The sequence below is a fragment of the Miniopterus natalensis genome, chromosome 1 (genome assembly GCF_054644295.1).
Source record: "Miniopterus natalensis isolate mMinNat1 chromosome 1, mMinNat1.hap1, whole genome shotgun sequence".
Classification (NCBI taxonomy): Eukaryota; Metazoa; Chordata; class Mammalia; order Chiroptera; family Miniopteridae; genus Miniopterus; species Miniopterus natalensis.
The window spans coordinates 136,395,377-136,417,736 of record NC_142081.1 but is presented as its reverse complement, the minus strand read 5'-3'; the positions used below and the strand labels follow the sequence as shown (position 1 = coordinate 136,417,736).

The window sequence follows — 22,360 nt, the reverse complement described above, 5'->3', positions numbered from 1 at the left end:
ACAGTAAGGGTCCATTCTGTGTATTGTGTGTTTTCACGTGCATGTATGTGGAAGCCACACACACACACACACACACACACACACACACACACACACACAGAAGATAAAAACATAATGTTACTTCTGGAATAAGCATCACTATTTTACTCCTAATTGCTTCATTGTGTAACTAAACAACCCAACAGGATTTCGCTGTTGACAACTGTTCTGAAAGAAGCATGAACTTGGAAAGTCTCTAACTACTAATTTCCTGGATCTCAGCTTCCTCATCTATAAAGTGAGAAAAATCACAGTAACTTTAGACAGGCTTAACTAGGTATATATAAAGCACACTAAAATACTGCAGTGTTTAGATGGATTGCCAGGAACTTCTCAACTTTATTTATATTTGCTTTGCTATTTATAGAACTGGAGGCATATCCCCTTTCATAATAATGGGATAGCTACCATCTGTTGGACACATAACTATATGACCAACACTTTACTGTGTTATCTTATTTAATCTTCACAACAGCCCTGTGAGGGAATTTTATCCCTAGCTCCCTCATGGTGAACTGGAACACAGAGAGGTCAAGTGCTTTGGCCAAGATCAAACAGCCAGTAAGTCACAGAGCAAGGATTTTTCCTCCATCTGTCAGCCCCGCAAGCCCACTCTCTTTCTCCCCTAACACATGGCCCTGTGCTTCGCCAGAGGCTCTCCTCCTGATACAAACATTCAGAGGGTGCGGTTGCCAAAAGATTAGCTTCCTTTTAACAACCTGTCCACGGGAGAATGACAAAGAAAGATAAATACTACATGAGTGAGGTAAAAGTTTATAATTTGTCAAGTGTCTATTCTGAAAGGTCCTAAAGAAACATACTGTCCTGTTGAAGAGGGCACACATATATATTAGGAGAAACTACCGTGTCCTGGATATCTTCCAAACCTTGCAACCACTTCCAAAATTTAAATCGCCTTTCCTCCCAAACGGATCCCTCTCCTTGCTCTGCAGCGTGACATGCTCGTCCCACCGTGCAGGCCTTTCCCTCCCCTAACCCTCCACGGCAGGAAAAAAAAAAAAAAAGAGTAATATGCAAAAACAAAACGATAAACTCAATAAATGGCTTCTTTAAATGCTAAAAAAGAAAAAGAACAGAAAAAAGAACGGTGTTGATTTCGCCTGCGGTGTGTCTCTTGAATACATCGCCTCTCTTCTGTTTTCACCGTCTCTGCCTTAGTGTAAGCCCTCCTCTCTCTTGCCCTAGATCATTGCAGTGGGCTCTAGAATCTCCTTGCAATTGGTCTCTCATACCGCTATCAAAATTGTCTTTCTAGAAAACAAACTTAAGCCTGTTTTTCTGCTAAAAATCTTCACCATCTTACCATCCTCAGCAGATGGATTCCTTAGCGTGGCTCCACACTGAAGCCCAGCCCTTATTTCAGGCCTCATCTCCTGTTTCCCAATATCACATCCTACACTGTCACTACATCCAACTATTTGCAATTCCTCAAATATGTTAATATACTAAGTATTCCCACACCCTTATGTAAATTGTACTTTGTCCATGCAAACCATGTTTATACACACACACATGATCCTAACAAATCTGGTCATGTCGGAGCATAGCTATTACTTTAAGGGTGTATTTTACCTAAAACATAAGCCTCTGTTCCTTCAGTGTTGAGCTTCTAAAATCTATTTACTAGAGCCTTATGTAAATAGTGGATGCTACTTTAGAAAGTTAATTCAGAAAATCCATTGATGAAAAGGCATTGATGTAATCAATTGAAATAAGGAAGTAGAAGACTTTACAAAGATAAATAAAATTGGAAGAGCAAGTATGAAATGGATTTTGAAGTCAAGAATGTCATGTTTGGATTTCAGTTCTATCGCAAGCCTTCTGGACATTTTAAAGCGTTGCTGATTCTCCAGTCATTATTCTGCTTAGCCATAGCCATTTCCACCCATTTGAATGTTGATTTAAATAAACAAACTGTTCTTTTAAATGTTTACATTTTTGTCGCCTCCCCAGGCTGTTCCAGTGAATATTTTTTGTGTAATTAATTAATCCATTATAACTTCTCTATTTTTAGGCACTGTTTTCTTTTAGTGAAGGATTGATAGGCACAAAATTATTTTACACATTTGGCAAGCTTCTGCCAGTAAAAAGTATAAGTCACAAATTACAGGACGCTAATTTACATTCCTTTTTTTTTCAGCTTAGGCACTACAGTGACATTCTACAGTTGGGCAACTAAATAAGAATTAGGCTTTGGGGCTCAGGATCCAAATCAAACTCAGGTCTTTGAGCTAATATTTCTTTTCTTTCTTTACCCTCTGGGTCTAATTTCTGTGTTTACATTATATGCAAATATGTTTCTCATTAGTGTTTATTTACTACCACAGGAATAACTTTGAACTCTCCTAAGCCTGGTGGAAATGGTTTTCTCAAAATAAACCCAGATCACATTGGGTTTTATCGTGTAAATTATGAAGTACCAACTTGGGAACTGATCGCTACCAATCTTTTCTCCAACCATGAGGTAAGAGTAGCAATGACTGTGAATTGTTTTACTTTTGTTCTAAGAACAGCATCTTAACACTTTGCTTTAAGAACCACATTTTTTACCTCTTTTTCTTCCTCTTTCCAGAGTTTTTCTTCTGCTGATCGTGCAAGTCTTATTGATGATGCTTTTGCCTTGGCAAGGTGGGTTTTGGAATGAGACTAGATCACTTAAAATACTGTGGATTTTGTCATGAATTTTTTTTAATGAATTACAACAAAATTTAAGAATGAATTTTAGTTTAAAATATTCAAAGCCACTATTTATAACATAATTGTTTTCTTTAACTTTTTTTTTAAAGTACGTATGAACCTCATAGCCAAAATACTGATATTATCCTTGGTTGGTGTTTCTCAGTGGTTACAGTGTTGGCCTGGGCGCCACGTAGACCTGGGAAATTAAGTGGTGAAAAAAGATGATTAATATTTTAAAATGTAATAGAACCATTTAGATTTTTTTTTTTCCAGGAAAACTCTCCTGTGAATACATAATGATCATTTCCAAAGCTTAGCATCTTTGCTGTTAAAAATTACACAGATGTTGTAATATCTTTATAGACTAATTCCCATCACAACACAACACACACAGTTCTTTGTGCTTTAAGGAGTGAAAACCTCTTGAACAGTTCCCTCTGAGGATCTATGCGTAAAACCAACAACTCACACAAGTCACATTTTCTCAGCTCCTTGGCCGTAGCCCCGTAACATTCTGAAGAACTGCAGAAAGGCAGAAATTGAAACAAATTTGAAAATTAAAAAACATGAAGAATCACACAACAACCAATCCAGAAAATACCTGAGATATGACCTGAGCTATTGAGGTACAGTCCAACCTCCTGCAACACATGAGCAAAACAGGACTCGGAGAGGAGCAGACTCCACCAGGCTTAGTTAGAGATGGGGCCAGGCCACTGTGAAACTTTAGGAAGAAAAAAAGGAGGACTGTGTAGTTAGGCAAGTAAGTGCCTGGGTGAATTTATGCAGACCTACTCACGTGTTCAAAAAGAAGTGTAACTCTCCTGTTTCATAAACAGGACTAAAAGGGCGCATCTAAAAAGAAATGTTTTCTTGACTCCCCTGTGCCCAGATCTGAGGAGCTAGCTAGTTCTCTCACTGCCCTGGATGAAATACCAAGCTGGACACATTTGTTAAGAAATGGAGTAAAAATTCACCCAGTCCCCTTGAGTCTCCCAAACAGGCTCAGTTCATTATATGCCCAGTCCAATGAAACCATCAACGTTTTCAACTTCATTTAAAGTTATTTCAAGCCTCCGACTCCGGCCAGCTTCAGGCCGGCCACCTGCGGTGGGAAATCAGTGCCTTGGTTTCCCCTCCATTTCCCTGCATGGAATTTCTGCGTCTCACACATGCTGCCTCTGGATTCCCCAGCATTCAAGTGAGTAGAGCCAGCGAAGAGAGGAACACTCGGGACACGGGGCCTGCTTTTGCTCCTCTCAACCTCGTCGATGTTTAACACTGACTCTTCTTGTGTGGTGAAAACTCCCTTCGTGGGGTGTGTTGTTTTTTTCTGCTCACACCCATTCCATGACCAAGGGTGTTTCTCCTGCAGTTACCTTGAGGGGCAAGTGCACACGTCTGACCCATTTCTGGTCCTTAGCAAGTATTCATTTATTCTTTGCCCCAACAAAGTCAGAAAGGACGAGCCATCCCATGCAGTCCCCTCTCTTGGTTCTGAGGTCAGAGCACTAGCCAGACACGGTGTCTCCTCCTTTAGAATCCTCAGAGTGTCAGACACCAGACCACTGTGCCTCCAAGCTCCAGGACACACCTATAAAATTCTCCAAGTGGTCCCATTACAGGCCCCTTCCCTAGGCTTGATGTGAGGGGACAACCTCATAGTCCACTGACAGCACTCCCCAGAGCCCTCGTCTACAGTGTCCCTCTCTCCCCCTTAGCTCCTCCAACCTCTTTATTAGGATGATGGTGGGTTATTAGCAAAGGGTCACAAAACCTGTTCCTGACCATGTGAGCCCCGATGGGGGGGGGCCTGCATCTTACTTTGGAGTGTAGGCCAAAGGGCCTAGTTTGGGGGCCTTGCCAAAACTGACACAAGAAGATCCTCTGTTGTACCCCTGTTGCAGGAGGGTTTGTCATTTTTGATCGCTTCTGTTGTGCTCGGCAGCCCTCTGTGTGCTAAAGCCAGGAGAGGGGTAAAGACTAACATAAGGGAAAGCGGAGAGCTGCCTAACAAGCCCAGGGGTGGGAGCAGGAGTGTCTGGGAGAGGGAAGCATGGCACAGAGCACAGCTTAAAGGACCAACTAAGCCAATGATGCAAACGGAATTCCAGCCAGCTTTTAAGGACCAGTGGCTCCAACAATATGCAAGGTGAGGAACAGGCTAGCAAATAAACACCCCCAGGTGAACATCAAGTTGACCAGCTTGCAGAGGTGACCAGAGGACCATACAGAACCAGATAAAGAACTTTCCTACGTCTCTTGGATGCCCCCCCACACCTTTTTTTTTTTTTTTTTTTTTAAGGAGGAGTTGGAAAATGGGAAAAGATAAAGGGGGTCTAGTTGATTGCAAAGAGACTGTTTTAAGACAGAAACCTGAATTTAATTGGCCAGTTAATGCTGAGAGACCAGATATATGGAAACTTTCCCAGACTCTCCACAGCACCTGGGGGCCTTGCTGAGCATGAGCACATGGGGTCAGTCCCATCCACCTGGGCACCTCTCTCAGTTGCTCTACTATCCCATTGAAGAGCCGTGTTTAACAGGATACTGTGCTGAACTTGGACTTCTCTCTGAGGACTGTGCAGTCCTTCCAGGCCACACCCAGGGAAGCAGAAACAAACCTTTGTTACAAGACTCCCGAGCTTCCTGCTTGCCCCAGCCCAAGATAGGAGGGCCCCTTCATTCTCCTTCTCCATGAGTCTGGTGGGAATTTCTTTAAGTGATAACCTCCATCCTTTCTACACTAGCAATTACAGGAAAGTCTATGATTCGAGGCCTTCCGGCTGGTTCTCACTGTCTAAATGGAAGCTTTTGGAACAAAGAAAATTCTCAATCAAGTCTTTCAGAACTGCTATTTGCTATGGGTTTAAAAAGAAATGGAACTTGAGACTCAAAATTGAATAAGAATGCTCTTGGGTGGAGTTCCCCAGAAGCAGCATCTGAAATGGGGGTTCTAGTCCATGTAGTTATTACCAGAGTATCTCTCAAGGTAGAGAGTGCAAGAAGCAGGATGGGGCTGGGGGGCGGGGGAAGCTGAGCAAAGTTATGGCCTCATCTGGAGCCTAGCTCTGCCAGATTCTACTGGGAAGCTATGAATTGTCCCACAGAGTGGGACCAATTAGAGGGACCCAGGCAGGTTTGTTGCATTCCTGAACCAGGCGATCGATCAATGGTTAGGAGTAGGGGTTGCAGAACCTCTTAGAAGCAAAATAGGTGTATGTGGTCAAGGGCTGTTGCCTGAAGCAGGCGGCAGCTGTTAGCCAACGCAGCGTTGTAAAGAGATCTGGGTGGGGCACTATAGATGCCTTTGCACTGAAAAGATAGTTCTTCACTTGTAGTCCCAGCAGTATCAGCATTGCCTAGCAACCTGTGAGCAATGTAGATACTTAGGCCCTACTTCAGACTCACTGAATCGGAAATTCTGGGCATGGGGCCCAAGAGTGTGTGATTTAACCAACTGCCCAGCGTTGCTGATATATGCTCAAATTTGAGAATCTTGGTTCTAAATGGTATTGCTTTTCCTCTGAAGTATCAGATATCACTGATTCCATGGGGAGGAGCTGCAGAATACATTATCTTAATTCTCAAAATATTATCTTCTGTAATATCAAGCATCAAAAATTCACTCCCAGTCCAGTGTTCTGACCATATGACTTAGACTTAAGGAAAGCAAGTACTATCAAAGTGGAATGCTTTCATAGCTATCAAGTGTGCTGGAAAAATAAGGTTAGGACAGGATATTGATTTTTCAACATTTGAATACATAGTGCTTAGTCAGGGCCTCTCACCTTTGGATCATCAGATTCCCTCCTTTGATTTATGATACCCAATTAGCCAATTCTTCTGGTCCTTGTAACCAAGACCCCTCCAATCTTTTCACCTGCCAGAAATGTGCAGCCCACTTGATTTCTGACCAAATTATCTGCCATTCTTCCTAAAATTTCATTAGCCTCTTTGCTAATTTGATCCTTAGAGCAACAACTATTCTTCAGAAGTATCCAAAGAAAACACTGACTAGACCTAATTGTTGCTCTATCCTTGAAGAAAATAGAGAATCATTAAAATTAGAAAATTATCAAGTTTCAAATGTCAACACAACTTCTATATTTTTTTACTTAACAAACATTCTCAATAAAACACTCTATTTCTCAATATTATTTATACTTTTCCTAGGGAGGTTGAATGCTCCAAAATATGACTCCTGCTAACTCAGCTCAGGAACTGAGAAAATAAGAGAAATCAGCTCTCCAAATTGAAAAGAAAACTCTGTATCATCTCTCATTAGTAAAAATCATATGATGTCGAAGATGTTTATTCTTCTTTATCTCTCCAATGCTAGTTCATCATCTAATCAAACTCTTAGGGAGAATTCATGATGTAATTACATTCTCTACTCACAAAATGACCTCAAGTACAACAGCACTCAGCGCATCACTATCACTAATTCAATAATTTAAAATGTGTTCTTTAAACTTTCAAAATGTAATTTGGAAAAACAAGATTCCCATAAAATTCCTTCTAAAACCTAGGCTAAACACTGAAGCATGAGAGATTTCTAAGAACATGATTTCAGGGGGTCCAGAATCCCTTCTAAGGAGGAAGAAATTGGATTCTTTAAACTTCTAAATGTCCATAGTAACTTTTCTGGAGGAACAAAATTCACTTTTATTTAGCCATATTATTGGGAAATGTATTAAAAAGAAGATGTTTTATGGGAAATACAAGTTCAGTTGGAATGTTTTAAGCATTCATGATTTGTGAGTACAGTTATTCATGTTTCCTCTTCCAATGCAAATAATTTCAATAAGATATTTATCATCGTATTTGTCTATTATAATTAGCTTCTGAACCAAACATTTTAAAGTTTTATTCATCAACCACATAGCTAAATGGCTTTTGTTTTATCTGAAAATTTGCCGCAGGGATTTTTCGAATGTACATCTTAATGTTCTGTCTTCCCCTTTAGTATTGAATGTTTGAAAATATATCATTGTGAACAAAATTATTTGATTAGGCTTCAACAATACATGCATTTTTCTTAATGGTGTAATAGAAGGATTCTCATTAACCTTGAATTCTATAGTCCCTATATTAGTTCTTTCAGTTACATGGAAACTAATTTATCTTTTTAATTAACTGTGGTTTGTTTTTCCTTCCTTAGAGCTAAACTTCTAGATTATAAAGTGGCTCTGAACTTGACCAAGTATCTCAATACGGAAAATGACTTTTTACCATGGCAGAGAGTCATTTCAGCTGTAACCTATATCATTAGCATGTTTGAAGATGATAAAGAGCTATACCCTGTGATTGAGGTAATGTTAATGGTTTATCTTGTGAAAGTAAATGCTTAGTCATTAGCAGAATAGGAAAATTTCTGAGAGGAGGAGCTCCTGGGAGACAAAAACAGCTTCCTTGCCAAGTGAAATCAAAGGAAAGTACAATGACTTGACTAGTCAAAGCAAAGAGATGCTATTTATTTTTTCAACTTGAAATGTATCAGTATTTCTGGTTCAGTATACCTCTTTAAGATATATTTTAGTGTTACAAGGGATACAATAATTAATATTTCATTTAAAATAGGCAACATTTTAAATTGTATATACTAACTAGGTCCTATTTTTAATGGATTCATCTAGGTCAAAATGAATTTATTCTTCCCAAAATATAACTGCTGTTATTTCCACATTGAGATTTTATTATGAGGTAGCCATTTTAAATACTTTGTGATTTCTGTAACACTTTGGCAAGACACTTGTAATTTTACACAAATTCTAAATTCGAATCTCTGGCTCTTCCACTTAGTAAATGAAAGACTTTGGACAAATGGTTTAATATCTTTGAGTCTTAATTTTCTTTGTACAATAAGAATGTCAGCACTTGGCTGCCTATGGTAATGGGATAGTTAAGATTTTATAATATAAATGTCCTTTGTAAATCCAAAGGCAATACACAAATACTGAGATAATGTCATTATTACTATTTCATCAATACTTGAGCGAGTATGTCGAGTGTTATTCTATTTGTTACAAATGTTAAGTGAAAAGCAGAAGCTAAAAGAGGTTTACCCAACATTGTATAAAACACCAGAGAATGTTCAGGATGTTCTTATCTTCAGGACTGAAGCAATATTACAATGTGATCATAACTGAATCTATCCCTTTCCTAATGACAGGCCCACAGTTTTCTGAACTAGGAAGAAAAAAGGTTATAACCAGGGGGCTGCAGATGATAATACTTGAAAGATTGTTGACAAATAATGAATTATTACTCATTGTATGTGGTGCTTTTATTTTAGGAGTACTTCCGAGGTCAAGTGAAGCCGGTTGCAGACTCTCTGTCATGGAATGATTCTGGAGACCACCTCACAAAGTGACTTTTTACATTTTTAAAACTAATATCCATTCAGTGTCTGTTTGTGTGTTTTAAAATGTGTTGGAAAATGCTTACGGCCCTGCTTTGCGTGTGTTTGTTTTCTAAGGTTACTCCGTGCCTCTGTGTTGGGGTTTGCCTGCAAGATGGGAGACAGCGAAGCCTTGGGCAATGCTTCCCAGTTATTTCAGCTGTGGCTCACCGGGAACGTAAGGTAACTGCTCACCATGTGTTCATTTCTAGAAGACTTTAAACTGTGAAACAAAAAATGAAGATCTCTGAAACACTGTTTATTCTTCTAGGATTCCTGTAAATCTCAGACTTCTGGTGTATCGGTATGGAATGCAGAATTCTGGCAATGAGACTTCATGGAACTACACTCTTAGTCAATATCAGAAAACTTCATTAGCTCAAGAAAAAGAAAAGCTGCTGTACGCATTAGCCTCAGTCAAGAATATTACTCTTTTGTCAAGGTAAATTGGAGCTTTTCTTTTTTTACTTCTTTGAATGGTATATGCTGGGTTATGCATCACAGTCTCTTATAGATGGCATTAAAGTAGGATATGTTTCCAAGAAAATCTATGAAAAATGCTTTTCCCTGCAAGAAACAGACTATCTATGTAGTAGTCGCTTACACAGTAAAGAAATGTAATCTCATAAGAAAAAATTCTCGAGGAAGATAGTTTTCAGTTGTGTGCAGTGGTTCAATGTTTTAATCGAGGACCTAGGTTCTTTCTCTTTCTGTTTTGTCATCCTCAACGTGTTGGGTGTCTCATGACTTCCAGAGTTCCAGACATTTTGTCTTCATACGTATATGTTCAATGGAAGAACGACAGTATCAAAAAAGTTCTTCCTCACAAGGCTCTGCTTTTTATGTTAAGAGGTCTGTTACCTCCGCTTCCCCTCATAATCCAGACTGGGCCACACTTGATCATTCTGAGTCATACTCTGGGTCTTCCACGTGATCACTTGTGGACTAGGATGAACTTGAATTCCTTTGGCTGACTTGGCTCCATCATGATACTCCAAGGCTGGGGTAGGAATCTGGTTTTCCTACCATCAAGGGTACCTTGATCCAAGTCCAGAACAAAACTGGTTTCTGTCAGCAGAGCAGTGTCTGCCACAATATGCATACACATACATAAAGTGTGTTTATATTCCACTCAAAAGGTATAAAGACTTCTTGAAGCTCATCTATGAATCTTCTTCTACTCCACACCTATACCAGAAGTCAACTAACTTCTGCCTTAATTCATTTTTTAAATTTAGTTATGGTTTCTGAGTTATTTACTTCATTCATTTAACCAAATCTTATGATATCCTTTCTATGTATAGGTATATAGATTGTGGGGCTAAAAATGAATAAGGCATGCTATCTACCCTTTAGAGACTGACAGGTTCATGGCAGAGGCAGAATGTAAATTATAAATAACCATGCAATAACCAATTTGTAAGAACTACCAGAAACTGTTTTTACCTGGCAGGGCCAACAATACACCTTCACCATCTTGCCTCAGGGCTATATGTCAATTCTCCTGCTCACTGCTCTAAGGTAGTCTACCCAGAACTTGATCATCTTGACAGTCCATAGAACATCATATTGACCCATTACTTTTTTTTTTCTTTTTAAATATATCTTTATTGATTTCAGAGAGAGGAGAGGAGAGGGAGAGAGAGATAGAAACATCAATGAGGAGAAAGTCATTGATCAAGCCCGCAACCGGGCATGTGCCCTGTCCGGGAATCGAACCCTGACTGCCTGGATCCTAGGTCGATGCTTAACCGCTGAGCCACGCCTGGCTGGGCGACCCATTACTTTGATGGCATTGTGCTGATTGCATCTGATGAGAAAATTAGCAAGTACTTTGATGCTTAAACTCTTATGAACTAAAGGGTAAAAGATAATTGCACAACAATTCAGGGCCCCCCCACTCCTTTGCAGTTTCTGGAAGTTCCGTGGACTAGAGAATGTTCCTCTAGATACAGCCGCAGCCTAAATTTAATAAAAATCTATTGGTTTGCTCACTTAACCTAATGATTTAGACTTATTTGCATTATACTATAATTATAGCCAATTAATCCAACATTACATAGGTTACATTAGGAATCTGTTTCTTACAATCCATGAAAGAACAAATAAGACTACTGTTATCCCACAGAAAATTAGAGTATAAATATTTTCCCTTAAGTTACTAGCTCCTTGATAATAGTTCAGTGGGATAATAGGTCAGTGGGTTAAAGTGCCTCTATTCAATAGATACAATTATTTTTTGTATTTTTAAAATTTATTTATTGGAGTGACATTGGTTAATACAATTATATCGATTTCAAGTGTACATTTCTACGATACATTATCTGCATATTGGATTGTGTGCCCACCACCCAAAGTCAGATCTTCTGTCACCATGTATTTGACCCCTTTCACCCTTTATAATCCCAATCCCACCCCCTTTGCCCTCTGGTCGCCACTATACTGTTGTTTGTGTCTATAAGTTTTTTGTTTGTTTGATTTGTTTGTTCATTTGTTGCTTTCAATTTTATATCCCACATATGAGTGAAATCATAAGGTTCTTGACTTTTTCTGTCTGAATTATTTTTCTTAGCATAATATTCTCAAGATCCATCCATGTTGTCGCAAATAATTAATAGTTAAAATTGTGTTTTTAAATTTTTAGTACTTTCAAAATACTTCAATGTTTTGAAAGTTTAATGTTCTTATAGTTTACATTTCACTAGTCCTCAAAAGCACAGGTTGTTTTTAAAAACAGTGAAATATTTTAGAAAAGTTTAAATTATGTTTTCTTATTTGTCATATTTAATTAACTTTGTTGGTTGTTGCCTCAAGAATTGAATTACAGGCATGAAAGCTATGTTCTATTGGAATTCAGCTAAGGGTGAACATTAAAAGTTCATTTTGAATTTTTGGCTCCTCTTAGGTATTTGGATTTGCTCAAGGACTCAAACCTTATTAAAAGTCAGGATGTGTTTACGGTCATCCGATATATCTCATATAACAGCTATGGGAAGAGCATGGCTTGGAACTGGATACAGCTCAACTGGGAATATCTAGTCAACAGGTGGGATGATCAGATAATGTTTTGTTGTTCTCTTTGTCAGATACTATCTACAATTCTTCCTTTTTCTCTTTACTGTACTTTCACTGACATCTATTCAGTATCTGAAATGGCATATTATCAGAGGTAAAGGATCTTGATATTTTCTTTCCAGGGAAGCATAATTTGTTTTTGGAAAGTATTGTTTCCATCTGGTCCATAGAATTCTGAGACCTGGAGAGATGCCTAAATCACATTATTTTTAATTTGCTTAAAACAATATAATTCTGCCTGTTGTGATAGCACCTAACATCATACCAGGCACACCTTTAGTTCTCAATTAATATTTAATGAAAACTAAATAAGAATTCTTGGACCTGGGTTCAAATTAGAGCCCTATATCTTACTGAGCATACATGAATGATAACTTTTATCTCCCTTGACCAGATAATTAAACTTTAGATATTCTGAACAGTTCCTAAGAGGAAACTATACTTCCTGGGCAATAACAGTTTAAAAATGGAAAATAGCAAATTAATCAAAGAGGTGCCTTCTCCAGTTTTTTATTTCTTCAGCCCCATACAAAAGAAATATTGTTATTCTTAGTCCTGAATGTCTAAGTTTAATGCGTATTTCCATTAAAAAGATATTTCTTTGACAGAGTATAAAACAGAATATAGATTGTATATCCCAAATAAATGGGAAAGCATTGACCAAAAGAAATTGGCCATCTGTAATCTCCACACCAGGAAATAGCCTCTGCTGTCCCCTCTGGTCATTTCTGTCTTCCCAGCAGCCCTGCCTAATTGACCGCCTTATCAGAAATGCTAACTATGATGATAACTTTGATTTATATTCTCTTTGCTACCCTATGATTCACCAGAGTGCCATTAGGATGATTCACATTTCTCATCCTTCTGAGATCCGGATTAAATCTCTAGCTTGCAACCGAGACTACATTGCTTTTGGCCTATTTGTGATAATATTTTGCCTTCTCTGTTCTTGCAGTGGTTCATTGTAATGGCCCATCCATCTCTGTAAAGATTGATTGATGCACATGCATGAGCACCTGATGCTTTGTTCATCTGTTTATAGTTGTTTCAAGAAAATGATTGGTTTAGAATTAATAAATCTACCTATTCAGAACATGTTGTTATCTGGAGGTAGCAGTACATATTATGCAAGTTAATACCTTCCATTTTGAAAGATATATGCCTACTGAGAAATACTGTGTATTTTGTTTTAATTGAAAAGGCTATAAAACTTTTTTTGGTATATGTTGCAAGAAACCTGTGTAGATGAAGAATAATGCTTACTTTTGAACTATTGTGAAAAGACAAGTAAATAATGTTAATTTTGTAAATTGTTTATTAAGTAGAGTATTTCTCAAGGTCTATTTAAATAGCCCTAGTGTAATTTATTTCAAATAAGAAATTTTTCATTTTAAAAAATTAATTCATTGTTATTCCTCTTAAAAAATTAAGAAGTAGAAAAAAATCAGGTGTTATGTTGTCATCTGACCTTAAAATAAATCTATTAGACATAATACTGAATTTTTTTCAAGAAAAAGAAATTGATAAACTATTTCCAGTGCTAGTTCCAAAACCCTCACCCAAAGCTTTTAATCTTTCTTCATAGTCTAGTGATCTAATTCTCATTGGCTATTATTTCAAATAGCCTCAAGCATAACGTTACATAATAAACACATGTCAGACACACACACACACACAAAATGTCCAATGTTAATTATGGCTAGTTTGAATAAATAAAATTTTCCCATTAAAATTGGATAGGAAAAATTAAACAGAAATGAGCCGAGTTTTATCCAAATATTTCAAAACTCTTGAACATTTTCCAGACTTCAAAATGAGTGGTTTTACTGCCTCCATTTATGAACAATTTATTGTCATTCTGAAATAGGCTGCTTTTTTTTTTTACCAAAGTTTTTGTCATGTGATTTTTATCACAATTGATGGCCACACCATAATGTCCTATCCAGTCTAAGATTTAACCACAAAGTTCCAAAGATACTTCAGAATTTATTCTTTTATTTTATTTATTCCACTAAACTCTTAGATGAAACTGGGAAGTTGGATGAACCCAATAAATCAACAGTGTGGTATGATTAAGTTTGGTTTTAATTTATGACTATAGCTGAAATATTAAGTCAATGGAATATGACTAAAAGCACTAAACACTACCTCATAAGCAAAATAATTTAATAAAAGTTTTGTGTGCATCAAAATCATGAGAAACATAATACTTATGTAAATACTAAGTCCAAGAAGATTATTTTTATATATTTCAAAATACTTAAGATATAATTAAATTCTTATTTTAGTTTAAAGGTAATCAATATGATAAATATATAACATATTTCTCCTTAAATGCTACACTTTATGTGATACTGGTTTCTTGGGAATGAACATATTTTGTTCTTACACTTCTAATATTCATACAGGTAGCTGTAGTTTTTATTCAACCTATTCATCATTAGTTCTCAAACATATCCTTTAATTTTTAGTTTCTAAGAACAAAACACAAGAGATGTATTACTGAAATTATAGAAGGTTACTGATAAAAATGTTTTCTTATCTGTAATCAGCAGACTTTCTTTTATTTTGTAGAATAGCATGATGGCAACTTAGTGTGGTTTCCTTTTTTAAATCCCCATTTTCTTTTTTTTCTTTTTTTTCTATTTATTTATTTATTTATTTATTATTTATTTATGACACTATTACAGATGCCCCCCATTTCCCCCATTACCCACTTCCACCCAGCCCCTCTCCCTTGGCCTTCACCACACTGTGGTCAGTGTCCATGGGTTATGCATATATGTTCTTTGGCTAATCTCTTCACCTTCTTTCATCCAGTCCCCACCCCCACCCCCTAAATCCCCATTTTCTTATTATGAGTATATGTTGTTTCGCACAAAATGCAGATAAGTGAAAATAAGGATATGAAAATCACCCGTAATTCCACCACCTAGAAATAACCTCTGTTGTCACACTATCATTTGTCCTTGAGTCATTTTTTATGGCTGATTATTTATTTATTTACAGATACAGAATCATATTATACAAATGGTTTTATAAGATTTTTTTCATATCATCCTATATTGTAGATGCCTCTTCATGTCTTGAAGTATGCCTTTTTCAATGTTATTTTTAATGTTCAATTGTATTGGGGTATGTAGGCACATCTTAGTTTATTTAGTCAGTCTCCATCTGTTGGATAACAGAATTGTTCTACACTTTCCAGTATATAAATAATGTATTGATGGACATCTTTGAAACTGAATCTCTTTATTCTTTTTGAATGTCCTTGACAATTTCCTCAAGATACAAATAATACTAGAAGTAACATAGAATTGTTACCCAGAAAAATGTTTCCTAATAACTTGACCTATTTTTCTAATCCTTGCCAATAGCCAGTGTTGTCATTTTGAAATACTCTTGCTAATTGAGTACATGAAACCTGATATCTCATTTTTAATTATAATTCTTTCACCCGGTAAACCCCATCAGGGTCGATTATGTGCTGAGCACTATGCTTAGCATTAAAGACACAATATAAAGAGAATCAAACCTGGCTCCCTGTTCTCATGAATCTTAGCATTTAGTGATAGAGACCAATATTAACTAAAGAATCACACAAATGCACGGATAATTTAAATTGTAATAATTACAAACAGAAGAGGCTCAGGGCGCACTGAAAGGGTGCAAAGGGAAAGCTGACCAAGTCAAGAGAAGCTGGAGGTTAAGGGCTTCCCTGGGGAAGTGATGGTTGCATTGAACTCTGAAGGAAGCGCAGGAGTTAAGCAGGTGAACAGAGGGGGCGCCTCCCTGGCTGAAGGCTCACTATCAGGAAGGGGGAGAGAAAGCACAGGCCTAGATGGGAGCCGGAGCGAAGCTGGGAAAGCAGTTAGAGAGGTATTGCAGTAGCTTCAGCAAAAGATAATAGTAGATTAGACTGTGGATATAATGATGAAGACAAAGACATAAGAACAACATTTAGATTTGGGTAGCAGATTAGAAATGAGAGACAAAAGTGAGGTGTCAAAGATAATGCCTAGATTTTTAGAAAAGATAAAATTGACCGCAGGAGAATAATGAGTTTGGTTTGTTATATATGATGCTTTCGTTTTCTTAATCCTCTGCTGAGGATATGTCTTTATTGATTTTAGAGAGAGAGAAAGAGGGAGAGAGAGAGAGGAAGAAACATTGATATGAGAGAACCGTCAACTGGTTACCTCTCACATGCACCCCGACTGGGGATGGAGCTCAAAACTTGGGTATATGCCCTGACCAGAGTTGAACCCTCAACCTTTGCTATGTGGGATGACACTCCAACCAACCGAGTCACCCGGCCAGGGCTTCTATGTGATGCTTTTGATTCTCTTTTGAGATGTCAAGTAAAGATGTTTCATATAGTTCCTTATCAAAGGCTACTTAAAGTTTGAATAAATTGAAGACTAAAAAAAATGCTCATTACATTTATTGTCATAAAAGCTATTATAACTCTAGAAAGAGTTTTTCAGTGGAATTATGGGAGAAGAACCCAGATTAAAAGAAAAAAGATGAATGAGTTAAGTGAGGAGATAGAGACAAGAGCTGTAGAGAAATATCTTGAAAAGTTTGACTACAAATGGGGAGGTGAGAGAAAGGAAATTGAGAGAGATGCCAGATCAAAGGAAAGGGTGCATTTTAAAATATGGAATTTTAGGATGTTTAATATATTTAAAAGCTGATAAGAAAGGTCCAGTGAAGAAAAAGAGATATAATATGTAAGACAGAAAAAATATTTTTTTAAATAGAGTTTTTAAGAAAGGGGGCAAAAGTAGGAAACACTGCACAGGTGATAGGAGGAAAACAGGCATATTTGTATATTTACAGGCTAAAAGATATAGGAGTTATTGTATATTTCCTCTGTGAAGCAGATGGCAAGGTCATCTTTGTTGGGAGGAAGGAAAGAAGAGGAGTGTTTGGAGGTTGGAAGAGAGTGAAAACATTTCAAGAAGGCAACTCAAAGAGGAAGAAAATTAATTGGGCAGAGTAATGTAGGAGGACTGTCACAGTGGAGAGCTTATTTAAGATACATATCCGCTAAGGTATAGTGAGACATTTTGGAGAAGCTGGGTGACCTCCCTTGATAGAACTTGGCATTTGGTGCAAACACAGAGAAAATGGCTATTGATTTCATCCAAAGTTGGAGTTTTCACTAGACACAAATTATAAGAGAGTTTAGGGTTTAGGCAAAAATGTTACTGAAAATGGTAGACTGTGAAATCTAAACTGTATAAGGAAATAAGCAAAAGAAAAGGAAGAGCTGATGGTCCAGGAGAAAGTAGGGGTAAGGATGGCCAGTGGCCAGAAATCCAGATAAAGTGAAGGAACGGTTGGAGTGGAGACTGAAAGGTAAACTATGCCATGGAGGGTGCATAAGCAAGTCATTTTAGTGGGAAAGTACTTATGGATGATCAAAAGGTATGGCGAGGGGAACGGGTGGCTGAAGTAGTGAGGAAAAAATATCACTAGAAATGAAGAGGTCAAGAAACTGAGGAGCTAAGATGTTACATCGATCACCCATGTGGACCTTGGAATTGCCCAGCATGGTGGAATGGCCGGGAGCCAGGTGCCAGCTTATCATAAATCAGTCAGGAGGAATAACTTGAGGGAATGTAGGCTTTTATCTATTTTAATTTTGATTTAATCTTTTATTTTATTTATTCTATTTATTTATATATATATATATATATCTTTATTGATTTCAGAGAGAGGAAAGGAGAGGGAGAGAGAGATAAAAACACCAATGATGAGAGAGTCATTGGAGATCAAGCCCTCAACCCAGGCATGTGCCCTGACCGGGAATCGAACCTCTGTCTCCTGGATCCTAGGTTGACAGTCAACCGCTGAGCCACGCCCGGCCAGGCGATTTAATTTTATTTACTATTTTTAATTATTTTATTTTTTCATCACCATTTATTCTCTCTATACCCTCTTCCACCTCCACCCATTCCCCTCCACCCCTGCAAACACCACACTGTTGTCTTTTTCTTTTTTGCTCAATTGCCCTCCACCCCCTCCCCAGCTGTCTGCCTGCTCTCTATCTATGAGTCTGTCTCAGGACTGCTTTCATTGTCTCACATAGATTTGGGGCTGTTGTGAGTTCATTTTCATTTATATCCAGAAAGTTTTTTATTTCTTTCTTGATCTCTTTGGTAACCCATTCATTGTTAACATGCTATTTAGCTTCCATGTGTTTAAATTTTTTTTTAGTGTTTTTATTGTAGTTGATTTCTAATTTTATGCCACTGTAGTCCAAGAAGATGCTTGATATAAGTCTTCCTGAATTTGTAGAGACTTGTTTTGTGTCCTAACATGTAGTCTCTTTTTGAGAATATCCTGTGTGCACTTGAGAAGAATGTATATTCTGCAACTTTGGGGTGGAATGTTCTGTAAATGTCAATTAAATCCATCTGATCTAGTGTGTCATTTAGGGTCACTGTTTCCATGATGATTTTTTGTCTAGAAGACCTATCCAGTGAAATCAGTGGGGTGTTAAATTCCCACTGATTGTATTGCTGTCGCTCTCTCCCTTAAAGTCCTCTAGAAGTTTTTTTTATAAATTTAGGTACTCCTGTATTGGGTGCATATATGTTGATCAGGGTTATATCCTCTTGTTGGATCAATCACTTTAGTATTATGTAGTGACCTTTCTTGTTATGGTCTTCTATTTTGTCTGATACAAGTATTGATACCCCAGCTTTTTTTTTTCATTTCCTGTGTGAGTCTTTTGTTCTGAGATGGGTCCCTTGTATACAGCATGTATTTGAGTTTTGTTTTACTTATCCACTCAGCCACCCTATGTCTTTTTATTGGAGCATTTAATCCATTTATATATAAGGTTATTATTCATAGACACTTATCTATTGCATTTTAATTCTTTATGCCTATGTTTCTCTCTAATTCTACTTCTAATTACAGCAGTCCCTTTAACATTTCCTGCAGTGATGGTTTGGTGGTGATAAACTCCTTTAGCCCTTTTTTGGTCTGGGAAGCTCTTTATTTCACCATCTATTTTGAATGATAGTTTTGCGTTACCCTGAGTACTTCACGCCATTTCCTTCTGGCCTATAGAGTTTCTGATGAGAAGTCAACTGACAGCATTATGGGAGTTCCTTTGTGGGTAACAGATTGCTTTTCTCTTGCTGCCTTTAAGATTCTCTCTTTGTCTTGAATTTTTGGCATTTCAATTGTGATGTGTCTGGGTGTGGGCTTCTTTGGGTTCTTCTTGCTTGAGACTTTCTGTGTTTCCTGAACTTGTGTGACTTTTTCCTTGACTAGGTTAGGGAAGTTTTCTGCCATTATTTCTTCAAACAGGTTTTCTAATCCTTGCTTACTTTCAACCTCCTCTGTCATTCCTATGATGTGGATATTGTTATTTTTCATTTCATGTTGTCCCTTAGCTCCCTTAGACTGTCCTCCTGTTTTTTAATTGTTTATTCTTTTTCCTGATTCAGTGATTTTTTTTCTACCCTGTCTTGTAATTCACTGATTGGATCCTCAGCTTCCTCTAATCTGCTGTTTATTCCTTCCAATTCATTCTGTATACTGATATGCCCTTTTATTGCCTTAAATATCTCTTCAGATTCACACTCAATGACAGAAGCCTTGGCCGGATTGTCACGATAGCGGAGCCATTCAACACTGAACTCCAGCTCTGGCAGGTATGCAGAATGATTTCTCTATACTTGTCTGAGAAATGACAAAATAAACTTTTCTAAAAAACACAGATGGTATTTTCTCTATTCAGATCAGAGAAGACAAGGAGAAAGGAGTAATTCCTGTATCTAATTAAATGTATACCTATTCTTTCTAAACTAAAAAAAAAAATCAAATAAGCAAGAAACAGATAAACAAACTTTAAAATCTGAGAAAGGTGAGCTTTAAAAATCTGCATGAGACTGCTCAGCTTGCAACACACAAACAGTATGTCTCTCTTTTCCTGGTAAATGTTACCCTGGAATAAGTTGGTCAAGACGTGATTCCTTTCAGAATTCATAGTTTTGGAATTTCAAAACTTAACCCAAATCTTTTAGGTTTCACACATCTCAATTGCCAGAGGGAAAAATGTATATTAACGTTGGACACATTGTATGGCTTTTCAATATCTGTGTATTAGATATTAGAATACTAACATTCTTCTTTATACTAAGAAACAAAAATAATTCTTATTTCTGTAAATAGCAAATAATACTATGGTTGAGTTTTGGAGGAAACTGGGGGGATAGAACCAAGTTTAACAAAATTTTTTTTGAGTCCTTAATAAGTGAACTGAGAGTAGATTAAATGCTCCTGACCCCTGGAATGAAAGACTAAGCAAAGCCATCATCCTGCAGATCAGATTTTCCTAGGACTGTCCTAAGGCATGCACAGAACACAGAGAAATGAACAGACACAGGAATGGGCGTGCCAGCTGCTAGCATGCTGCCGTCCTTCCCCAATATGTTAGAGTATATCGTGGCTTGCCATGCTGTTGGGTGTCTGAAAGCCATGGATGATCATGGCCATGCTGAGAGATGGGCTCGATCTAAATGATGCCCCAAAAGATGCATCTCAATGTTGTGTAGTGATACAGAATTTCCAGGGAAGGAGGAAACACATCCAGTTCTGTAAATGAAATTCTAGAGTAACTGAGCTTAAAATAACTTTTTAAAATTATTTTCCTCTCTTTTATAGATGGAGAGTTTTTTCAAAAGATACCCAGAAGCTGGAGCAGGAGAAAAACCGAGGGAGCAAGTGCTGGAAACCGTGAAAAACAATATTGAATGGCTAAAGCAAAATAGAGAGAGCATAAGAGAATGGTTTTTGGGATTACGTCGGAATGGTTAATGTGTTCAAGTAGCATTTTAATTTTGTAATCTGTTGTTTCTACTATTAAGCATTTGGTGACCTAATTTACAAGCACTGTGGAAGGAACCTTATACACAGATACTGCTTTTGCTAAGTATTATGTTTTGCAAAGTTTTATATTGTCCGCCTTTGTTTATGAGGGAAGATGCTAATAGGCTAGTTAACATACTCAGGGATTTCTTCTAAGTGTACTTCATAGGAGATTCTTTACAAACTGAAGAGAATTTAATAGCCATTTTAAATGTCTTTAAATATCATTCTTTGTATCTTAAATCTGTGAAAATAGAACAGTTTGGTCTTAGCTTTACATTTTTAGTACCAAAGAAACACCACGAACCTTTTCTCTTGATTGATTTTTAAAGTTTGAATAACAGTACTTGAGGGGGACCAATATTACCATCTTAATTTTTATTTTATGATTCAGAATTATACAGGTCTAATACCATTTTATTCACATATGTCTTATTCTTGTAAATCTTACCAAAGTAACGGGGCTTATATTTTACTCAAGGATTGCATGAATTAGCCAAAGAAATGGCTAACTGTTGCCTTTGCTCTTATAAAATCAATAAGAGAACTACCCACTCCTTTTTCAAAATAAATCTGAATGATAACCTTGAAAAAATGCATATTGTTTTTCAGTGTCACTTTACTCTTGAATAATAACTGCCGTGTCCCCCAAATAACACAGCGCAATGCAACTATGGTTCAAGAACTCAGCTTTTCCATGCTTGTACTGCACCAACTTGTTCCATTCCCTGCAAAGCTCCCTCAAATATGCTATGAAATTAGAGAGAAGATAGTGCTGAACTCTGCTCCATGGATTTTAGAGGAAAAAGGCGAAATAATTGGAAACTGGTCAGGAAGAAGCAGAGGCTGATTATGCTATAAAACTAAATGGAATTAGAATTTAGCTTCAACCTAACCTAGCAATCTAAGTGTGAAAATGAGGAAACCCATGGACGTCTCCAGCATGACTCTGCATATCTGAGGATATATCTTCTTATAGGAACATTTACGTATAAAGCCCTATCCTAATCCATACGGAGTAGCACGGGTCAAATTTATACCCGTGACTTGATTAAAGACATCAGTTATGTTTAATATGCTACTTGATGCCTAGTTGATCCACAATTTAAGTCCAATAAGCAGAAAAGATGGTAAATTACTATGTTCTAATCTGCTGTCTCTAGAAAATCTAAATTTATTTGGAACCTTCAGAAGTATAAGATAATTGGCGGCTGGCTTGATGGTAGTTGAAGCAAATAAAAACTATCAAAA

The 22,360-nt window shown here is 37.2% G+C and overlaps 1 protein-coding gene across 1 annotated transcript in view; it reads left to right on the top strand.

Annotated features, from left to right (window-relative positions):
- Nucleotides 1-21,695, top strand: part of ENPEP (glutamyl aminopeptidase) — an 80,117-nt gene extending 58,422 nt beyond the window's left edge. The window contains exons 12-20 of the mRNA XM_087816032.1: nucleotides 2,388-2,524; nucleotides 2,633-2,688; nucleotides 7,904-8,054; nucleotides 9,038-9,111; nucleotides 9,221-9,325; nucleotides 9,414-9,584; nucleotides 12,048-12,188; nucleotides 19,815-19,893; nucleotides 20,906-21,695. Of these exons, the coding sequence (XP_087672158.1) occupies nucleotides 2,388-2,524; nucleotides 2,633-2,688; nucleotides 7,904-8,054; nucleotides 9,038-9,111; nucleotides 9,221-9,325; nucleotides 9,414-9,584; nucleotides 12,048-12,188; nucleotides 19,815-19,893; nucleotides 20,906-21,058 (1,067 nt within the window). The 3' untranslated portion in view covers nucleotides 21,059-21,695. The remainder of the gene's footprint in view (nucleotides 1-2,387; nucleotides 2,525-2,632; nucleotides 2,689-7,903; nucleotides 8,055-9,037; nucleotides 9,112-9,220; nucleotides 9,326-9,413; nucleotides 9,585-12,047; nucleotides 12,189-19,814; nucleotides 19,894-20,905) is intronic.
- The last annotated feature ends 665 nt before the right edge of the window (nucleotides 21,696-22,360 follow it).